The following is a 20,803-nucleotide window of genomic DNA, read 5'->3' as shown; positions in this document are numbered from 1 at the left end:
GGGTTGCCAGATGAGACTGGTGATTTCCAGCCCAAAAAATGCTCAAAACCCACCTGGAAGCACTAAATCCCACCCAATTTGAACTGATTTCTATTTATTTCTATGGCCATAAATTGGCAGAAAAAAACCTGCCCAAATGGCATTTTTTTTAACAACCATCCTAAGTGGCGGGAAACCGCCCAATCTGGCAACACTGCTCACTGGAACAGTGCTTGATGAAGATCCTTTGGTCTAATGCAAGTACAAAGGCAAACAGCGCAGCACTGCATCTGATTGACATGTTTACTTGAATGGTATGAAAAGGTCCTGGAAAGAAATACAATTTCCTCTCATTCTGATTCTTTCAAATGTGCTGCTCTTCCTCAGTTAGAGCGAATGTGAAAGCACTGCAATGTACAATGTAACACTTCAAAGACAGATATTGACAGACATCTTACAAAGAGATGTGCTAAATATTGCTACATAAAAACATTCACACTACCGCAATGCTATTGTAAATATATCTACTAGAACAATGAGTGTGTTCTCCTTATATGGAACACTAACAGTGCCAAAATGTATAATATAAAGATGTTTAGTTACCACACCATCCAAATTTTTCTCTATCTTATTGAATCTCCCGGTACTTTTCATTCAGGGCTTTATAATACAGACAATGAGTGTGTATACATGCAGTTCAGTATCCCAAATATGATTGGGATATTAAGTATCCCATATTTGCATTTGAGCATATAAACACTTCAGTATCCCGAATAAGCCTGTGATGGAGTGACCATCACTAGGGTTGTGGGTGTGTTCTGACTGTCACGCCAACGAGCCTGGCTCTTTGGTGTAGCAGTCAGAATACCGGTTTACAACCCCAGAAGGTCTGGGTTCGAGTCCCAGCTGGGCAACTCTACTCCCCTTCGCTACAAAGCCCTTATTTGGGATACTGAGAAATCGGGATATGCTAGCTGGAGTATTCCGAAAGAAGCCGGGATACTGACGCATATACACACCTTATCCCGAATACAGGGGCTTCCCATAGAACGCTGTTGCTGGTATCCAGGCTACATGCATTTGAAGAGAATTCTATAACGGCCAAGAATGTAGACTGGGATATAACGTTCCGTGCTCATATAAACACCTTATCCCAAATATGATCATAACCGGGATATGCCTCATATTCGGGATACTGAACTGCATGTATACGCACTCAATGCCATTCAGAGTCAACAATATTGTTCCAGTGTTTCTGAGGTCTTCACAAATGCAGCTACTGTTCGTGGCTCTAATCGACAAAAAGGCCTAAAAAAGCATGACAATATACTGAGCACTTGTGTTTTCTTTTGTGACAGTGGTCTTCCACTTGCATTTCCAGGCTGGATAATCTGGAATTAGTCATTAATTTAAGAAAAATCACAGGTATGCCATTTCAAAAGACCATGTCTTATCTCCACATATATTATCTCTAAGAGCCGCTCCACAAGGAAGCAGGAAGGTAATGGGTACGCAAAATAAAATGTTTAAGTCTCTCGTGTCAAGAGCGACTTCAGCTACAAAAGGAACCACAATTGTATCTGTAAAGCATTTCACCTGCTGCAAAAATGGTTTTATAGCTTCTAACACACAGGCCGGCTACACTTTAATTTCCTGGTTGGCAAATCAGGAATGTCCGGCAAGGTCAGGACAAGTGGGTCAAGGACGTTTTAGTAAAAGGACATATCGGGGTGGTGCAACCACAACTAATGGTTTCATATTGCTTTTAGTGGATTATCTAAGAAGCATATTCATTGTGGCCGTCGGGAGATCGGGGACTTGTCCCGGTGGGCCGCGGCCGTGAAATGTAATAATGCGGCCGCTCTGCATTCTTGTCCGGCCCTGAAATTTTAAGACAGAACCGACATGTACCAACTTCCAAGTTTCCGCTTCTCCGTATATTTGGCTTGCTAGCTGACTAGTTAGTATTTATACCGTATACCAGACGGCAATACCTCACTGACGGTGTCAAGTAAGTAAATTGGCCACACCCCTTCGCTACTGATAATTTTCATACACCGTAGATCGCGGAAGTTTACAAGATCTTAGTAACACAGTTTCGTTTTCAGTATTTGAAGAACCTGTGATATGTAGATTGGTTACCAAAGGATGGAAATATTAATAAATTATGAGTTATTTTCCGATTTCCACACGACTGTTACAGTTTACAGTCTTTCCAGTCCAGATTCACTTGCTCTGTGGTTATTGAATTGGGTTACAAACAGACTCCACCAAGTGGTAAGGAAGAGAACTGCACCTAACAGAAGCAATGGGTTTTGTTTTGATTTGTTAGAACTACCAGTATATCTCCTTATAGTCGAAATAATATTATTATCATACATATATTTATATGTGGTACATTTAGGATGTAGCCTATGTCTGAAGAAATGGAACAAAATAATTACCACACAAGATTCTGATGTGACCAGTGCTGGGTGTGTAGGCTAAGCTGTGGATTAAAGTAGAGTGATTGCAAGAAACAAAGACATTTGCTGCGACGAAGACAGCGTTTTAAGGTAGGCCTACACCGTTTGGTTATACATTTTGTTGACTTATGGTTGTGCTTTGAAGTAGCTAGGTTTGGCTTATTTGCTGCATGGTGGGTTTATTGCACAATGTAGACAGACATTTTGTAAGCTATAGGCTACTATACTATATTTTGTAAGCCTACTCTTCTAAAAATCCCCATACTCAAAACTTTGTGCCCATGCTCATCCTGTCTTCCTTAAACGATATTTCAATTTCAAACGGTCAAAAATGACTGTGGAGTGCACATTTGCATGGAGCAGTAGCGTGATGTAGCCTAACCTAGTAGGCCTATGAATGCTTTAGACTGTGATGATGGCTCCAGTGGTGTAGTCTACTTTTTGAAGTGGGTATACTGTATATTTGAGCATTTTTTGATGTGTACTGTATATATTTGTGCTATTGTAAATAATGGATCAATCAATTTTAAGTGGGTATACTGTAATCCCTGAAATTTTGAAATGGGTGCGTATACCTGCGTTTTACGTAGACTACACCACTGGCTGTGCATTTCATCAAGGTGTAGGCTACAATTCTCCACTTCAGGTTGATATTTTGACAACACTAATTTTCACATGTAGTACGACTGCAGATTTTGTGGCTTTTGTCTTTTTGGTTAGGAAACCATGTTGTTCGCTTTGTTTTTTTTTCTGGTTTTTTTTTGTTTTTTTTAAAGAGGGCCGCCAAGGGGAAAATTCTCCCGGTGAGAAAAGGTGGGCCACTCCGCCCCTGGCAGTACATTAATTACCAATTACAAATAAATTTATGGGTATAAGCTATGGTTGTAAAACCACACATCTGAGCCCCCCCAAAAAACGCCATTGATCAAAATATCACATAAGTGGCATTTCAACGTCTGTCTGTCTGTACTGTCTCTTACCGTCCTGGAAGACCCGCTCGACGTTGAGGCCGTATGTGGCGCAGGTCTCATAGTACGTGCAGCGCTTCAGGTCATTGGACAGCTTTCGCGCCCGAGTGTCCTCAATCACGCGAGGGTTAGCAGAGCTGATGGCGTCTGGAGAAAGAAGAGGGAATTAAGATAAAACACAAAACACATAGGAACAGTAAAGAGGGCAAGTACATGTTCCCCAATACTATTGATTTACTTTGGAAAATGGAATTGCAGCATAGGATTTTATATTTGCTTCTATACTAGTATTATTCCCTTAGACAATCCTTGTATGGTTGGGTTTGATTACTGACATTAAATTAAGTTATGGATCACTTCTATGGTAAAAGATATGGCATGTCAAATGCAAATAAAACACACAGAAAAATAAAACAAAGAATAAATATCCTTTGCTGTATACTGCAAATATTTATCTAATGATATAAATGTGGATGAGCCCATGGATTAATATGCATTACTACGGTAATTAAATACATGCAAGTTAACAATCCCTATTGAGATGACTGTATTGACTGCTTGCTACCAGCAGGTGGCAGTATGCCCTCAGAGTCTGTAAAACACAGCTGTAAAACATGGTTGAGTTTCTAGTTGAGGCACATGACGTAGGGGGCAGGATATCAAATAGCGCAATACTAATATTAGGGACACTGAAATCAGCCGACTAGATAAATTAATAGGGGCAGTACAATTAGCCTTGCATTTAAACACGCATATAAACATGTACTTTTCTTAGTCACTTATGTGTCTTAAGATTTTGTGTGGTACATACCAAAGAAAAAAAATAGTGTTTACATTATTTGGTGGCATTATCACAAAACATATCATCTCTGTGCTCCCATGGCCTTACCTTGTGTGCCAACCAGCACCAATGGCACCTCTGCTGTGTTCCTGTAGTTGGCCATGCGGCTGTAGTAGTGGTAGACCGTCTGGAAGCTGATCTCATCCTCCAGGCTGAACACGAAGATGACCGCATCCACCCACAGAGCAAACTGAAGAAAGACAGACATAGGATCAATGCAACAGACAGACAGACAGGCAGGCAATCAGAAAATCAATCATACATAGACACACAGACAGACAGACAGACAGAGAGACAGGCAAACAGATACAGACAGACAGAGCAATCAAACAGAGAGACAGACAGACAGACAGGCAATCAGAAAATCAATCATACAAAGACAGTAAAACACGCAAACAGATACAGACAGACAGACGATCAATCATTCAGGCAGAGACAGCTATACAGGCAAGACAGGCAGAAAATCTATCATACATACTACTAGATATACAGACAGTAAGACAGGCAGACAGATACAGACATACAAACAGAGAGCAGCCAAATGGTGATGAAGACCAAAAGATTACCTGTTCCAAAACAGATAAACAAAGACCACTTCAAGATATTGGGTATGGAGCATGCACATAGTGCTTTTTTTGACATTTTGTCCATTCCATCTTTAGTCAAAATGTCAATCAGCTTTACCAGACATTTTTACAAACAAGACAAGGAAAGCTAAATAATTTCAAATGTGCAAACTTTTCTTCCAGGAATTGTCTTCACCCAACTTGCACATTGTTTATATATGTACAGACATGTGCTTGTGTTTGTGTTTGTGACAATGACCAATGCATGACAGAAAAAACACAACAAAATAATCTGAACCTTGACATTTCCAAAGATTTAAACATCATTATGACTCGGCTATGGGGGAGGTTTTCCATCCCTGTCAACGGCTGATTTTTTAAAATGAGTGCAATACCAACCTGAGCCTCAGGGGGGCCTCCTTCATCTCTGATGAGCAGTAGGTAGCTCTGGCCGTCCACCACTATCTCCTTCTTGAATCGGCCACCTGGGGGACAAGCAGGCAGGCAAGCAGCACAGGCATGAGCATGACCACAACAGACCATAATAACCCCACTAACATGCCCGACATGGATACATGGATACATATGACACACCAGTGCTACTCTAGGAGGAATGAATGAATGGAACTGTGACTGGCATGGAGGGAATTCTTGAGATGAGAGATGGTGTGTGTGTGTGTGTGCGTTATATATGAAAGAGAGAAAGCGAGTGAGTTGGTATGTCGGCAGCCTGATCTGAAATGCCAATGGCCACACACGCTCAACACAGTGTTGACAGAGATGCTTTTCCATGCGTCACAGTTGTGTGAGTGTCTGGCTTTAGGTGTGTGCATGTAACATGGGTTTGTGAAGTAAGCCGAAGTACCCGTACAGTAGTGTTTAAAGACTTTCGTCTCAACAAAGCCAGTTTACAGAAGGGTGGTCAGCAATCCAAAATCTTGATGAAACTGTATGGAATTAACATTTTCTTTTCCAGAAAAAAAATCTGTTTACACATTAAACAATTTCTGGTTGGTAACAACCAAAAACATCAAATAAAACTCCAAGCGCCAAGGAACAAACATCTCACCATGCAAAATTAAGTAACACACTTCTAACAAAACACTGCAGCTTTGGATGTGAAGCAAGAACTTCAAACCGCTTTAAAGGGCCGTACACATACGTCGCTGCTAGTTACTCGCTCAGCGAATGAAGTCAATAGAATGTCAATGTGTTCCAGCGAGACGAGCAGGCTAGTAGGCGTGTACTGTACAAGTGATACGATGTAGGCGGATCCCGAGTTGAAAATATTTTAACTTCGAGCAAGGCGAGTAAGCGAGTAACCAATTGGAATGCAGAGCTCGGTACTTCTCGCCTGTTCATTGGCAGCTAAAGCCACGGGCACTTCCAGTGAACGTTCCATGAAAGAGTGGCGAGTAGGCGAGCAAGCGAGAAGCTAGTAATGCGTGTGTACGCCGCTTAACACAGAGAAAGCAGCCAGGTAAGCTGATGTCACAAGCTCCCGATTTTGTCTGTGTCACGACTAAGGAGCAGGAAAGTAAGGAAGGAGAGGGGATAGGGAAAGGATGAGAGAGTAAAAACTCATCTCATTTAAGCAATTTCAAGTGTAGAAGGAGAAAGGACACGAGATGGCAGAATCGGGAGTGTAAAACCTCTCAAACTTAACAAAAGGTGCATTAAATAAAATTAGAGGTACTCTTGCAGTGCATTTACTTCATTAGGCACAGCGGAATAAATGGTGTATGAACGCTGCAAGATATATCTCATTTTTATAATCACATCATTAAGAGTACTTCTAAACCTCTAATCAGGGAGAGAGGGAGGGAATTCAACCACCTTTAGACGGAGGAGGAGAACAGGAAAGGAGGGAAGTGCGATGTGGTGTGCGTGGGGGCATGGCGGGGGTAAAGCCCATCTTGTTTAACCAAGTCTAAGAGGATTGGCACCGCAGAGGGTAGAGAGAGAGCCGGGGCTGGGCTGTCAGTGAGAAGAGTAGAGAGATGGGGTCTTAGCCTGATCGTGGCTTACTGCGCCTTAATCTCGCTGAGATGCAAGGAGCTGAAGGTCAGGGAGGATGGCCGGCCAGGCAGCACAGTGAACACACAAGCCAAGCCAAGAATGAAACAAAACAAACGACTGAGCTCTTTGACGATAGATGTTAATAGTGATGAATTGTGACGAATTTGAAGTTTTAAGTGAATTTGAAAGTGAATATTGTTTCATAATAAGCGAGGACACAAGAGTAAAGATGCCACAGATGCCATTCATAGATAAAGAAGATAGCCAGGGCGGGAGGCCGGGAGGCCGGCTGGCCAGCGGACAAATGACAACAAGCAAGACGAGAGACAAAACAAAACGGCGAATTCTGTTTTCTGCATTTGGGACCGCATTCACTCCTGGCTAAAGAGACTCATCAACAACATCATAACAATATTGTCATGTAAGAACAGGAGACAGACAGAAGCACCATTGAAAGACTGACAATAGGGAAAACAAGAACAGCGAAAGAGCTATATGGTGAGAGGATTGGAGGGAGATTCCCTTCTCAGCTTGATGGACTTTGCTTTCACTTTCCCTCATGACCGTCACAGGATAATCTAACCCCCCTGGAGTGCGGTGGACGTGCTGACCCCAAGCCAACGCTCACAGCTCCAGACACTTCCAAGACACGCACAGCTGACTGGTGCAGATGGGATTGTCAGCAATTGAGCTGACCGATTGATGAAAAAAACTCAACTACATTGTAGCAACATGACTTCTTTTATAAATTAATGCTGTACATCAACATTGGGTGCCAGGTAGAAAATGGCGTTTAGACTTTTGGTGCAGATGGAATCGCTGCCTGACTCACTCTTCAATATTCAACTGCATCATCACAACATTGCAATGCTATTACAGGGTGTTTTCAATACCAGATTAAGACCTGGCCATTCCGATTTTGGTAACAGCAGGTTCATAATAGAGGCTCTGCATGAAAGGGTTTAGCCTTACTCCAAGCCAGGGCCTCATCCAATGCTCCTCATCCACGGTTATGGGAACTGCTGCTCATCCTCAGTTGTATGAACTGTTGCACTCCTTTTCATCCTCAATTTAAGCGTACACGGTGTCCATCCTCTTCTCCCTCCTTGGCTGTGTGGAGTGGACTCTACCATTCTTGTTCTTACTCAGTTATATGGACCTGCTTTTTTCCCTGCCTTCCCTCCCCATGAATTGACAGTAGACTTCCCAGGTCTGTTCTTCATTTATGAGTGCGTTACAATATGCGACCTTGCCTCCTCCACTTGTGCTTGTCTCCTCGCCTCACCTCCTGGCCCCTCTTCCGTGGAAAAAACGATAAAGTTTCCCAGCTGTCAGCCTAGCCACAACAACTTTTGAGGGACTGTTTTTCATTCACCATCCCAATTGCAAATGAGAAGAAGGCTTTACAATTGAGCTTTTGCAAGATATTGAACTATGATGCTGTGGTCAGTGATGTCATCATGACATATTACTTCCTGGTACGAGGAGACAAGCACAAGTGGAGGAGGCAAGGTCGCATATTGCAACGCACGCTCTGTGTGACTGTATCCCAGAGGAGTCCATTCCCAGGTTCAAGAATGAAAAAGCTGTTCCACAAATTTGATCCAACCAGATCTGAATCAGCTGACCACAATTAGCATTCAAACAACTCAGCTATTCTCACCTGTGGTAGGGGATAACATGACAAGGTGTCAGCTTCCTGAACCGGTTATTGACATGTCGCACTGCATCGCCCTGACCAATCACGTGATCACAGGGTTTGGTATACCATCCAACATTAATTATAGCTGACTGGGGACAATTAGTGTCCTGCAGCTAACTGCGGGAATGTGCATAGTATGACGAGATCCTTAAAGAAAAACTTGTGGACGTCCTGTGAGCAGTGAGGCAAGATGGCAGCACAAGACAAGGCTCCCAAAAACTACCCCTCCTTTTCGTGTAGGAAAATGATTGTCCTTAAACAGATAAAAAAATACGATATTTAAGGACGACATCCATAAAAGACCCACCAGTTTCGACCAAAAAAAAAATTGAAAGAAAAGGAGAAACTTGTTAAAACTAATGACAACACAGCCCATAAAAAGTTAACAATCCTACCCTCTGGCGTTTCCAAAGAGTCCTCCCTCAATGCTCTCTGGTATTATGTAGAGGGGAAAAAACAGGGGCAGAAAATGGACACTGTCGCCACACAGGGTCAGACATTTTAACAGTCCAAAATAGAGAAGGACATCTAGGGCGTTTAAAAAAAAAAAAAAAAAAAAGAAAAAAAAGAAAGAAAAAAACTACAAGAGAGAAAATGTTGAGACTATAACCGACCAACGCTCCATATCTCAGCGTAGGAACGTGGCGGTCCAAAGCTGGAAGGGACGCATGGGTTTTCCATAATGATATGGTTTGTGTTTGCTGTGAGGGGAAAAAGGAAGCGGCAAGGTCAGTGGGTATAGGGTGCCTCTCTGTGGTGTGTGTGTGTGTGTGTGTGTGTGTGCACGCGCATGCATGTGCGCGCACATGTGTGTGTTACAGAAAGAGAGTGAGAAAGGCTGTCTATCAATGAGCGTGTGAGTGAGTGTCACTGTGTGGGTGAATGTGTGTGGGAACGTGCGTGCGTATGCACATGTGCACATGTGAGCGCAAGTGTTCTCGTGGGGCACATTTTCCAGCCGTAATGCTATGAAAAGCAGGCAGTGCCTCCCCATTTTCCTGCCCACTGATGATGGCTGATGTGAGGGGAGAACTGGGATGGCCAGGCTGGGATGCTGCAGTGGAGCGAGATACTGAGGAGCAGGGTAGAGCGTGTGTGTGTGTGTGTGTGCGTGTGCGTGCGTGCGTGTGCGTGTGTGCGCGTGCGTGCGCGTGTGTGCGCGTGCGTGCGCGTGTGTATTTGTGTCTGTGTGTGTGTGTGTGCGTGTGCGTGTCTGTGTGTGTGCGTGTGCGTGTCTGTGTCTGTGTCTGTGTGTGTGTGTGTGTGTGTATGCGCGTGCGTGGGGAGCACTGGGTGGCAGGGCTGGGAAGCGTGTAATGTAGTGAGATACTGTGGAGCCGACAGGCTACAGAACAGCAGCACTGGAGGGACTGGGAGCAGGGTGGAGTCAACTTAAAACAGTAAGGGGGGGGGCACTGAACACACACACACACACACACACACACACACACACACACACACACACACACACACAAGCTAATTACACTTTACACGGTCCCACCACAAGACCAAGCCTCCCTGAGCCCACTTCAGAGCACTGTGTTTGAGAGAGTGTGTGTGTGTGTGAGTGAGTGAGTGTGTGTGTGTGTGTGTGTGTGTGTGTGTGTGTGTGTGTGTGTGTGTGTGTGTGTGTGTGTGTGTGTGTGTGTGTGTGTGTGTGTGTGTGTGTGTGTGTGTGTGTACGCCTTTGTGTGTAGAGGGGTATTTTAGGCTTACTCAGCAGGGCTTCCAGCAGTTAGGGGGCCATCCTGTTTTGTGTGTGTGTGTGTGTGTGTGTGTGTGTGTGTGTGTGTGTGTGTGTGTGTGTGTGTGTGTGTGTGTGTGTGTGTGTGTGTGTGTGTGTGTGTGTGTGTGTGGTGTGTGTGTGTGTGTGTGTGTGTGTGTGTGTGTGTGCGCGTGCGTATGTGTGTGGTGCGTGCTCACACACATTTAATGAGGTTTTCCTAAAATAGCGTATTTGAGACTTCTTGGCACTGGCAAGAGAATTCCTGACAACATTCAACATTCCCTGATATGTGAAACCTCCACATAGTCTACATGCATTACATTACATTACATGAACAGGTCACAGACACAGATGTAGAAATTCAGACCCACATACACTAAAACAGGGGTTCCCAACCTTTTTCAACTTGGGAAATTGAAATTGTCAAAAACGTTCGGGGCCCACCTCTGACCCTAAAACTCGAAAAAATGAACAGCAACACACACCAAAATATGATTATTATTTTTGGAAAATCATTTCAAGGCTCACTTGGAATACCTTCAGGGCCCACCAGTGGGCCCCGGCCCATAAGTTGGGAACCACTGGTCTAGACATTACATTACATTACATGAACAGGTCACAGACACAGATGTAGAAATGTAGACCCAAATACACTAAAACAACACAACCATAACACTTCTCCACCACCGTGACACCGTCCCCTTGAACACAAACATTCACCCGGTGGGGTGGGAGTGAACAGGATACAGAGGGAGTGTGCTGCGATACGTGATAAAGCCCCTTTAGATGTGGCCCTGGCGCCTGCACTCAGTGTGTGTGTGTGTGTGTGTGTGTGTGTGTGTGTGTGTGTGTGTGTGTGTGTGTGTGTGTGTGTGTGTGTGTGTGTGTGTGTGTGTGTGTGTGTGTGTATCCGCGTGTGTGAGAAAGAGAGATTGTTGTGCCGTGCTTCTTTTCTCAGGTGTGTGCGGCTTCTGTGTGTGTGTGTGTTTGTGTGCGCGTGTATGAGAGTGGGCACATGTGTGTGCCTGCTGGTTATGGCGTGCTACTCGTCACTTCTCGTGTGTGTGTGTGTGTGTGTGTGTGTGTGTGTGTGTGTGTGTGTGTGTGTGTGTGTGTGTGTGTGTGTGTGTGTGTGTGTGTGTGTGTGTGTGTGTGTGTGTGTGTGGTGCTACTCTTCTCTTCTCAGGTATGGGTGGCTTGTGGTCTGACTAATAGCATAGTTATCTCCAGCGGCACTTCTGTGCTGTTTTTTTCTCCTTTCTTTTTGTTCCACACCCAGAAACATACGTCTGTCCAGGTGTGTGTGTGTGTGTGTGTGTGTGTGTGTGTGTGTGTGTGTGTGTGTGTGTGTGTGTGTGTGTGTGTGTGTGTGTGTGTGTGTGTGTGTGTGTGTGTGTGTGTGTGTGTGTGTGTGGGGAGGGGGTCTGTCTGCTATTGTGGAGGAGACATGACTTGACATGAAAGATGGGCAGCTGTGGAGTTGAAATGACGGGCGGGCCGAGTGAACGAGAGGAGAGGAGAGGAGAGGAGAGGAGAGGAGAGGAGAGGAGAGGAGAGGAGGGAAGAAAGGACAGTGGAGTGGGTGACGATGGAGAAGTTTTGAATAGAAAAGAGCGATATGTGACATCTCTACTGCAGCATCGCAGATGTGTGTGAAGTACAAATAGAAGTAGAACTATTACTGACGTAATTACAACACTGGTACATGATTCATACACCAGTTATTCCACTGTAACTAATGAGGTATATATGAGGAGCTCTTTTCCAAAATGAGATATATCCATTTGATATATCCATGAGATATATCCAAATTGACATTTTTGTATTGGAAATTCCATTGAACTGCATTGCAAAATGCTTTTTATAGAGGTTAAAAAAGTATGTTCTCAAAACATTTGAATGGCAAGAATTCACACTTAGATGATAGGACTTCTTAACAGTCTATTACAATGTTAAAATGCAAAAAGTAAAAAATGGTGGATATAGCGTTTTGGAAAAGAGCCCTTCATATACACTGGAAGAGTACTTCTATCTTCACTACACACACCTCTGCGACAGTGTCAACACAAAGTCTCCTAGGCAGACAGATCTCTAATTGGACTGACTCTTGTGAACACTCACACTCATAATACCACCTCTACTACCTCCTACTATCATTTAAAGGGGTATGCCACTATTTTGGGGCTTAATACAGTTAAAATCGTAGGCCAGGGTTTATAAAGGTGGTAAAGTGTCTTATTTTTCATGTAAGCCGTTATCTTGCTTTAAGACAAGTTAAAAGAGGGAGCATGTCGCTAAGCTAGTGAAAGTCAATGGATCCGTGTAGCATGCTACAATGCTACACGGATCCATTGACTTTCACTAGCTTAGCGACATATTCCCTCTTTTAACTTGTCTTAAAGCAAGATAACGGCTTACACGAAAAATAAGACACTTTACCACCTTCATAAACCCCAGCCAACGATTTTAACTGTATTAAGCCCCAAAATAGTGGCATACCCCTTTAATGTACAACGAGCATGAGTGTATACAATGGATATAGTAGTAGTTGTGTACTGTATTACTACTTCTCACTACTTTTATGGCTTTTCATCAGTGTCTGAGTTAAAATCAACCCAAGTGAGACTTGTTCAATAGACACTGACGGTGTCTGGTTTGAATGGGTGGAGGCAGGGTGCGTGAGACACTTGACTAGAAATGAGCCTTGCTGGATTGGTGGAGACCTTCACGGTTGGCCAAGCTAAAGTAGAGAGCACTGACAAAGGGCGAGAAGAGGAGATGGAGGAGGAGGAGGAGGAGGAGGAGGAGGGGGAGGACCGTAGAAGAAGAAGAACAAGAAAAGGTGTGAGCGAAAATGGAGGCGTTGAAAGAGGAAGAGAAAGAGAATAACGAGTTACCTGCGTCCACGTCAGCTAGTAGTAGTAGTAGAAAGTGCAGCCGAGGAAAGAAATACAAAACAAGAAGCAAACAAATCAAAGAGGCAGGCCAGGTGGAGTTTAAGCATGCACAGTCAGTCACAAGTCACATTACACACACAGAGCACAAGTCAACACAGCAGCTGCAAACACAGGAAGAGGACAGTGGCACTCTGTCAAGACAGCTTTCAAACACAAGGCTGATTAAGATGCTGTTTGTGTCTGAGAGAGAGAGAATAAGGGGGGGGGAGAGGGAGAGAGAGAGCTTAAAGGAGGGAGAGAGAGAGAGAGGGCATTAAGAAAGAGAATCCAAGACAAAGAGGGATGAGAAAAGGAAGAGGGGAGAAAAAAATAAAAGAAATACGACAGCAAAAGCAAAGAGAAAAGGGGGAGAGAGAGAGAAAGAAAGAAAATGTCAGGAGAGAAGGAGGGAGAGAGAGAGAATCTGCGGGAAGAGAGAAATTCAAATTAGATCAAGCATAAGCATAAGGATGAGGCCAGGTCACCCAGACAAGTGTGCCAGACTGACATGAAAGATTCATCTGGGAGAATGCACCCAACTGGCTCACATTTCTACACACGCATGCAAATTACCGTAAACACACACACAGGTTTTCAACCTTTTTTTTGTTTGTTTTCTTTTTGCTTATTTTACACCTCAAACACCTTAAGGAGAAGAGTATGGAGGATACGAGCTCACATTTCTAATTACAAATGCAAATTACTGTAAATACACTGCTTTACAACAGTTTTTTTCTGTTTCTTTTGATAGCTACACCTCAAATACCTCAATGATGAGAAGTATATGGAGGGCGCTAGCTCACATTTCTACTCACAAATGCAAATTGTTTCAAACACGCAAAGAAGTTCATGCCCTTATCCTTTTGTTTGTTTTGGTATTCATCAACCACCTGCATGTTAAGATCTCAGAATGTAATACATAGAGGTCTCGTCTTCATTGTTGAATTGGGCACCTGTATTGATGCAACGCCTGATGCGTTCAAAGTACGAAACAAAGTTGTAGGTCCTGCATGTATTCACTGCAGGAGCTGGCTTTATTCACTGTAAGAGCTCTGTGCATTCAGTATAGGTTGCCTGTTGCGTTTGTAGCTCTTGTGACTTGTCACCACACTGAGAATGTCTCAGACAATGTGACATAATGACTGGGGCGGAGTCTTTTTTCTTCGTGTTGACAACGAAAAGGATATCTGCTGCTCTGTGTGTACTCAAGAGAGAGAGACTGTGTGTGTGTGTGTGTGTGTGTGTGTGTGTGTGTGTGTGTGTGTGTGTGTGTGTGTGTGTGTGTGTGTGTGTGTGTGTGTGTGTGTGTGTGTGTGTGTGCGTGTGGGTTTGCATGTGTGTCTGTGTGCGCATGCGTGCGTGTGTGTGCGCATGCGTGCGTGCGTGTGTGTGTGCGTGCGCCCGTTTCTGTGTGTGTGCGCCTGTTTCTGTGTGTGTATGTGTGTGCGCCCGTTTCTGTGTGCGTGTGTGCGTGTGTGTGTGTGTGTGTGTGTGTGTGTGTGTGTGTGTGTGTGTGTGTGTGTGTGTGTGTGTGTGTGTGTGTGTGTGTCTGCGTGCGTGTCTGCATAGGAGAATGCAGTGATGGATGTCTCTCTTTTCAACAGACAACCAGGATCCCTGATCACTTGTGACCATGGCTGTGTTTTAAAGGGACACTGTGTGAGATTTTTAGTTGTTTATTTCCAGAATTCATGCTACCCATTCACTAATGTCACCTTTTTCATGAATACTTGCCACCACCATCAAATTCTAAGTATTCATTATGACTAGAAAAAATGCACTTTTCATACATGAAAAGGGGGATCTTCTCCATGGTCCGCCATTTTGAATTTCCAGAAAAAGCCATTTTTAGCTGCAAAAATGACTGTACTTGGGCAATACTACAAAATATTAGTTTATTACTTAGTTAACTTCCAAGAAAAGATCAAATTTGGCAATAGGCAACACAGTTTCAATGAGCAGCATAGTTGCAGTACCTTTTTTGACCATTTCCTGAACAGTGTCCCTTTAACAATTCTGGCCAAAGTGTTTTTGACTTCACTCTGCCTGAGAATAATAATTAGAAGAGCTACACTTAAAACAGAGGAATGTGAAAAGATAACAGCTTTGTTTACTTTTTTTTTCCTGGGCTGTTTTGTTTTGTTTGAACTTGGATCAGCCTCAGTCCTTGCACTACTCCTTTTTAATTAACAGGAACAAAAACAAAACACAAACACACGCGCGCACGCGCGCACACACACACACACACATGGGCCTTTCTTTCATCCGCAATATCGCCAGCTATTTGGGACAGGAGAATGTGTGGCTGTTGTTTTAAACGTCACTTTGGGCTGCGCTAGAGCCCTCTGTGAGCTGAGGGATAGTGTTTCTCTTGGCTCCCTGTCGTATAATTTTGATCTACAAACACACTATTGAGATTCTCTCTGGGTTAGTCCCTGGGCTGCCAGTGGTGAGGAAAGGGCTGTTTAGTGGACCGACAAGAGACATGGAGGGAGGGAGAGAGAGGACACAGAGGACAACCATACATGAGCGAGAGAGAGAGAGAGAGAGAGAGAGAGAGAGAGAGAGAGAGAGAGAGAGAGAGAGAGAGAGAGAGAGAGAGAGAGAGAGAGAGAGAGAGAGAGAGAGAGAGAGAGAGAGAGAGAGAGAGAGAGAAACGCACAACATAGAGAGAGGGGGAGACAGACAAAGCGACAGAGACAAAAGAGGAGAGCAGCCAGGAACAAACATCAGGAGAAAAGAATGACAGAGAACAGAGCAGAGGACATCAAATGAGGAGGGAAGTGGAACAGGTTCTGAGAGAAGTGACAGAGCAAAACTTAAGGACAGCAGGAAGAAAACAGGGAAAGGGGGAAAGAAAGGGCACAGAGAGGAGCAAGGGACAGAAAGAAGCAAGAGGGTAGAGTGAGGGACAGAAAGAAGCGAGAGAGAGAGAGAGAGAGAGAGAGAGAGAGAGAGAGAGAGAGAGAGAGAGAGAGAGAGAGAGAGAGAGAGAGAGAAAGAGAAAGAGCAAGAGCAAGAGCAAGAGCAAGACAGAAAGTGTGTGTTTATGTTTGCATAGTAAGAGGGGGGGATTATGAGACAGCTCTAAGGACACAGACAGAAGGGGACAGAGGGGAGAGGACAGCCGAGAGGCTAGACACGTAGCAGCATCCAGGACACCTTCAGCATCAAAACATTACATTAATAACAACAAGGTTAGCAATCTGGAGCCCTCTCTATGACAGGTGCATACATTAAGTCATAATTAATGTCTCAAGGCTGTTGGAGCGATCCACACAATGGAGTACTGGTACGCTTACAGTGTCCACCAGTGGAGTGCAGCCTGGATTCAGAGGATGCAGTCTACTCTACTGCCCAACTAAGGCAAAGTGCAGTAACAACGCCAACATTGACACTGAGGAAAAAGGCCTTCAAACGCCTTGGAATAAGGTTGGATATTGTAGCTACTGCTAATTTGACATGGCAATTTCTCTAAAACAAGACACATCTTCATAATGGCACGAATTGACCAGACGCCAGCGATGGAAGTAATTGACTTTGTACACAGTCGTTGGCGACAGAAGAGACAAAAGCATGTTGGGCGACATGAGCGGCAATTTGTAGTTGGACTATGATGCGGTTCGGCGACAGCCCCCACAGACAATAGGAATCGGAATGCTAGAATTCTGATTTTAACGGGAATACACTGTCGCTTATTTCACTCATGCTGCACAGTCCACCGATTCTCTGTCGCTTAATCTTGTCGCTACCAGTGTGTTCACCTGTTAGGCTTTGTCAAAAGAGAAAGTAGGTGTTATGAGGACCATTTTCAGTCTAAACTCAAGTTTATCAAATATAGTTACTGCACTTTGCCTTTTGTAGAGCAGTCTGGTATGACATACTCTAAATCCCCAATCACCTGGTTCAGATGATTCCAACTAGCAACTACTCTGTCTGATTCAACAGTTTTGCCAATCACACATCAGCTGGTTTGGTGAATGGCGGAAACATCCCTGCAGTACTAGATTATGGCTTCAAAAGCCAGGCTGGCCATTTGCTACAAATCATCTACTCATTCATAAACCATTTACTACACTGCTATGCAAGAAAACTGTCAGCAAGGGAAGACAGAGAGCTCTGATTTCGCTTACTAGCTGGGTTTCGTTTCAACCCTTTCACCTCTCTGTCCATGTGTTCATGTTTAGTGTCACACAAGAGAGACAACTCATGCCGTGGAGTTCAGTTCTATATTGTCTATTCACAAGCTATAGTTACTTGACTTCTGAAACATCTTGCATCAAACTCGAGCAAACTTTAAATGTCCCTCGTCAACACTGCATGCAAGTTATTAGTATTTTAGCCGTACATATCCTCAGTGATTTTGGTGCAACAGAGTTCTCGGTATAATCATTAATAAGGAGACATTAAATATTTACTGGGGCGAGTGGGAAGAGAGGAGAACAGAGCAGAACAGAACAGCCTGGCCCGTGGGTTCTATTCCCACGCTGAGCTCGGGCAGGACGCCTTGGCTAAGCTCTCCTCACGATCGCTCAATAATTAATAACAAGTATGGTGGGCTTCTCCTGCTTGCAGGCATATGCATGCATACACTCACATATATAGAGAGAAGAGATAGGGAGAGGGGGAGGGAGGGAGAGAGAGGAGGAGAGAGGGGAGAAAGAGTGGAGAGAGAGCGAGCGAGAAAGGGGAAAGAAAGTAGAGAGAGAGAAGGAGAGAAAGTAAAACCTGGAGAAAGAGAGGGAGATAGAGAAAAGGGAAAGAGTAGAGAGAGAGAGAAAGATAGAGAGAGAGAGAGAGAGAGAGAGAGAGAGAGAGAGAGAGAGAGAGAGAGAGAAAAAAAGTAAAACAGAGGGAGAAAGACAGAGATGAAGAGAGAAGAGCCTTAGGCTTAGCTGGAGGAGGATGCACACATTCCCACGACACAAGCTGGCATACTAACGTCTGTCTGGGTATTATGCTGCTAACAGCAAACGTACTTTCTGACCTCCAAGTTCTAAGCTTGGTCTTTATAAGGATGCTTTATATGGATATTTTATGTGTATACTGACAGCCCTCTCTATATACGTTGGCAGTGGCACAGTTGTGCCTAGCGGTGCTCGGTCTAGAGAGTTCAATCAAAACACACTCATCCAGAATTTTAATTGACAACAGGATAAAAGCATGATGGACATACTCATGAAGTGTAATTACTGTCAACATGTGTGAAGGAATAGTGTGCAGTGGTGTTGTTACCTTCTGGCGACTCCTCTTGTACGTACGTTCCCGTCAGGTACCTGTGCACGAGAGCTGACTTCCCACTGGCCAGATTACCCACGATGCCCTGGGTGAGAAGGAGGGAGAGAGAGAGAGAGAGAGAGAGAGAGAGAGAGAGAGAGAGAGAGAGAGAGAGAGAGAGAGAGCGACAGAGAGAGCGACAGAGAGAGACCGACACAGAGAGAGGACATCCAAACATCATCTAGAAACCATTCCACAACATCTTACTCTCATCTTCAAGTGAGCAACTCAAAAAAGCCTTGCTCAGCTGATTTAAAAACATATCAAAGCCACAAAGCTTTGCAACAGCATACACGATTTGTCATGCAGTCTGGAGTGGAACAAGAAGCACTCACCACTTTCAGTTCTGGTACTGCCCGACTCAGGGTCCATTCCTGGCTGTTGACGAACGCATCTGTAAACACAAGAGGAGACAAACAAACCGATTAATCACCACGGAAAGTTCCTCTCACCGCCCGCGCAGAACAAATGGGCACGCAAAAATAATCACCACCAAGTCTCCTCCTGAGAGTTTTGTGAACATGCGGCGGCACAGGAATCAGCACGGTCATCATTAACGATGTGCCTTAAATAGAATGCCTGTCACTGTCACTGTCACTGTACGTGCACAATGACATTAAAGATGCTGAGGGAGACTACTTACATCAGCACAGCTTTTCATAGACAGTATTAGGGGTGCACCGATACCGATACTGGTATCGGTATCAGCACCCGATACTGCTCATTATACTCGTACTCGTACTCGTCAAGCACTTGCCGATACCAGGAACGATACTGCTATTACACAAAACAATGCAAAATCTTGTCGCGTTCTGTGGACTTGAAAGCAGCATGGAAAAAAGTGCAACCTCATACATTTACTAACATTTAAATCTACATGGAAATGGACAATAAAAATATCACAGGTGGAAAAAAACAAGGCCGTGCATTTATTTTCATTGTATTTTGGTGGTAAAAGGTATCGGTATCGGTACTCTGTATCGGCAAGTACACATATTAAAGTACTCGTACTTGTATCGGTTTTCAAAAAAGTGGTATCGGTGCATCCCTAGACACTATACATAATATACATAAATGAACGCATGCAATATATGCGTTAAAAGAGTCCATTACAGCCTATGAAACTGAATGTCTTCCTAAAGGATTGTTCACAGTCTATATCTGTGTGACGTGAGATCTATATGTTGGGGGCCAGATGTCAGTCCTGAATCTAGGTTACTCCAAACTCTAAACAGTGTCAAGGGGGGAGATCGGAGGAGAGGAAGATGGTGAGAGGACAAGAGGAAATTGGTCCGGTAGCCCGGCGTGGCGTGGCCAAGAAAATGCCTTTCTTCCGAGTTGCAGTGGAGTCATTTATAATACATCCACAGCCAAGTATAACTCTGCCGTGTGTCCAGGTGCTTCACTTTAGCTTCACTTCACTTGAATAAGCTTTACTTTCTCCTCTTCGCTTTACTCTTTCATCATTGCACATGTCAGCCTGCCCGTGTATTTCTGTTACACAGGCAACTCTGAAGGATAACAAATGTGTTGAAAGGAACACCCCAAAGTCATCATCATTATCAGCATTGATGTTAAGACCTAGCCCTACGTCTATGAGAGGCACAGTGCACGAGTACCATGAGTGCACCACAAACACACAATTTATTAAATATAATTGCTGTTTGAAGTCTTGACGAAGGAAAAACAAACCAATCTAAAACAATCCAGCTGTTTTCAGCAAAAACTGATTACACGTGTATGTGTAAAGGGCCGTACACACACGTCGCTGCTAGTTACTCGCTCAGCGAATGAACTCAATAGAATGTCAATGTGTTCCAGCGAGACTAGCAGGCGAGTACTGTACAAGCGATGCGATGTGGGTGGATCCCGGGTTGAAAATATTTTATCTTCGAGCGAGGCGAGTAAGCGAGTAACCAATTGGAATACAGAGTTCGGTACTTCTCGCCTGTTCATTGGCATTTAAAGCCGCGGGAACTTTTAGCGAACGTTCCATGAAAGAGAGGCCAGTAGGCGAGCAAGCGAGAAGCTAGTAAATAGCAGCGATGTGTGTGTACGGCCCTTTAGGTTCTTCATCTGAGCTCTGTGGTACAGCGTAACTAGCTTATGCTAGTCGCACACTGATGACAATCAATACAAGTGGGTCTATCTACCGCCTCCCCTACCGCACCCGAGAAACCCAGCCCCTACCTAAAGGCCCACAGTGTGTGTGTGTGTGTGCGTGTATGTGTGTGTGTGTGTGTGTGTGTGTGTGTGTGTGTGTGTGTGTGTGTGTGTGTGTGTGTGTGTACATGTGGGGGCCACACACACACACACAAGCCCAA

The 20,803-nt window shown here is 44.2% G+C and overlaps 1 protein-coding gene across 1 annotated transcript in view; it reads right to left on the bottom strand.

Annotated features, from left to right (window-relative positions):
* The window catches only part of agap1 (ArfGAP with GTPase domain, ankyrin repeat and PH domain 1), a 157,557-nt gene that overhangs the window by 93,585 nt on the left and 43,169 nt on the right, over window positions 1–20,803 (bottom strand). The window contains exons 2-6 of the mRNA XM_063211770.1: window positions 18,815–18,873; window positions 18,438–18,525; window positions 5,219–5,304; window positions 4,302–4,443; window positions 3,425–3,559 (exon numbers count right to left, since the gene is read on the bottom strand). Coding sequence (XP_063067840.1) covers window positions 3,425–3,559; window positions 4,302–4,443; window positions 5,219–5,304; window positions 18,438–18,525; window positions 18,815–18,873 — 510 coding nt within the window. The remainder of the gene's footprint in view (window positions 1–3,424; window positions 3,560–4,301; window positions 4,444–5,218; window positions 5,305–18,437; window positions 18,526–18,814; window positions 18,874–20,803) is intronic.

The sequence above is a fragment of the Engraulis encrasicolus genome, chromosome 12, assembly GCF_034702125.1.
Source record: "Engraulis encrasicolus isolate BLACKSEA-1 chromosome 12, IST_EnEncr_1.0, whole genome shotgun sequence".
Classification (NCBI taxonomy): Eukaryota; Metazoa; Chordata; class Actinopteri; order Clupeiformes; family Engraulidae; genus Engraulis; species Engraulis encrasicolus.
Note: the sequence above shows the minus strand (reverse complement) of the source record. Positions and strands in the feature narration are given on the sequence as shown.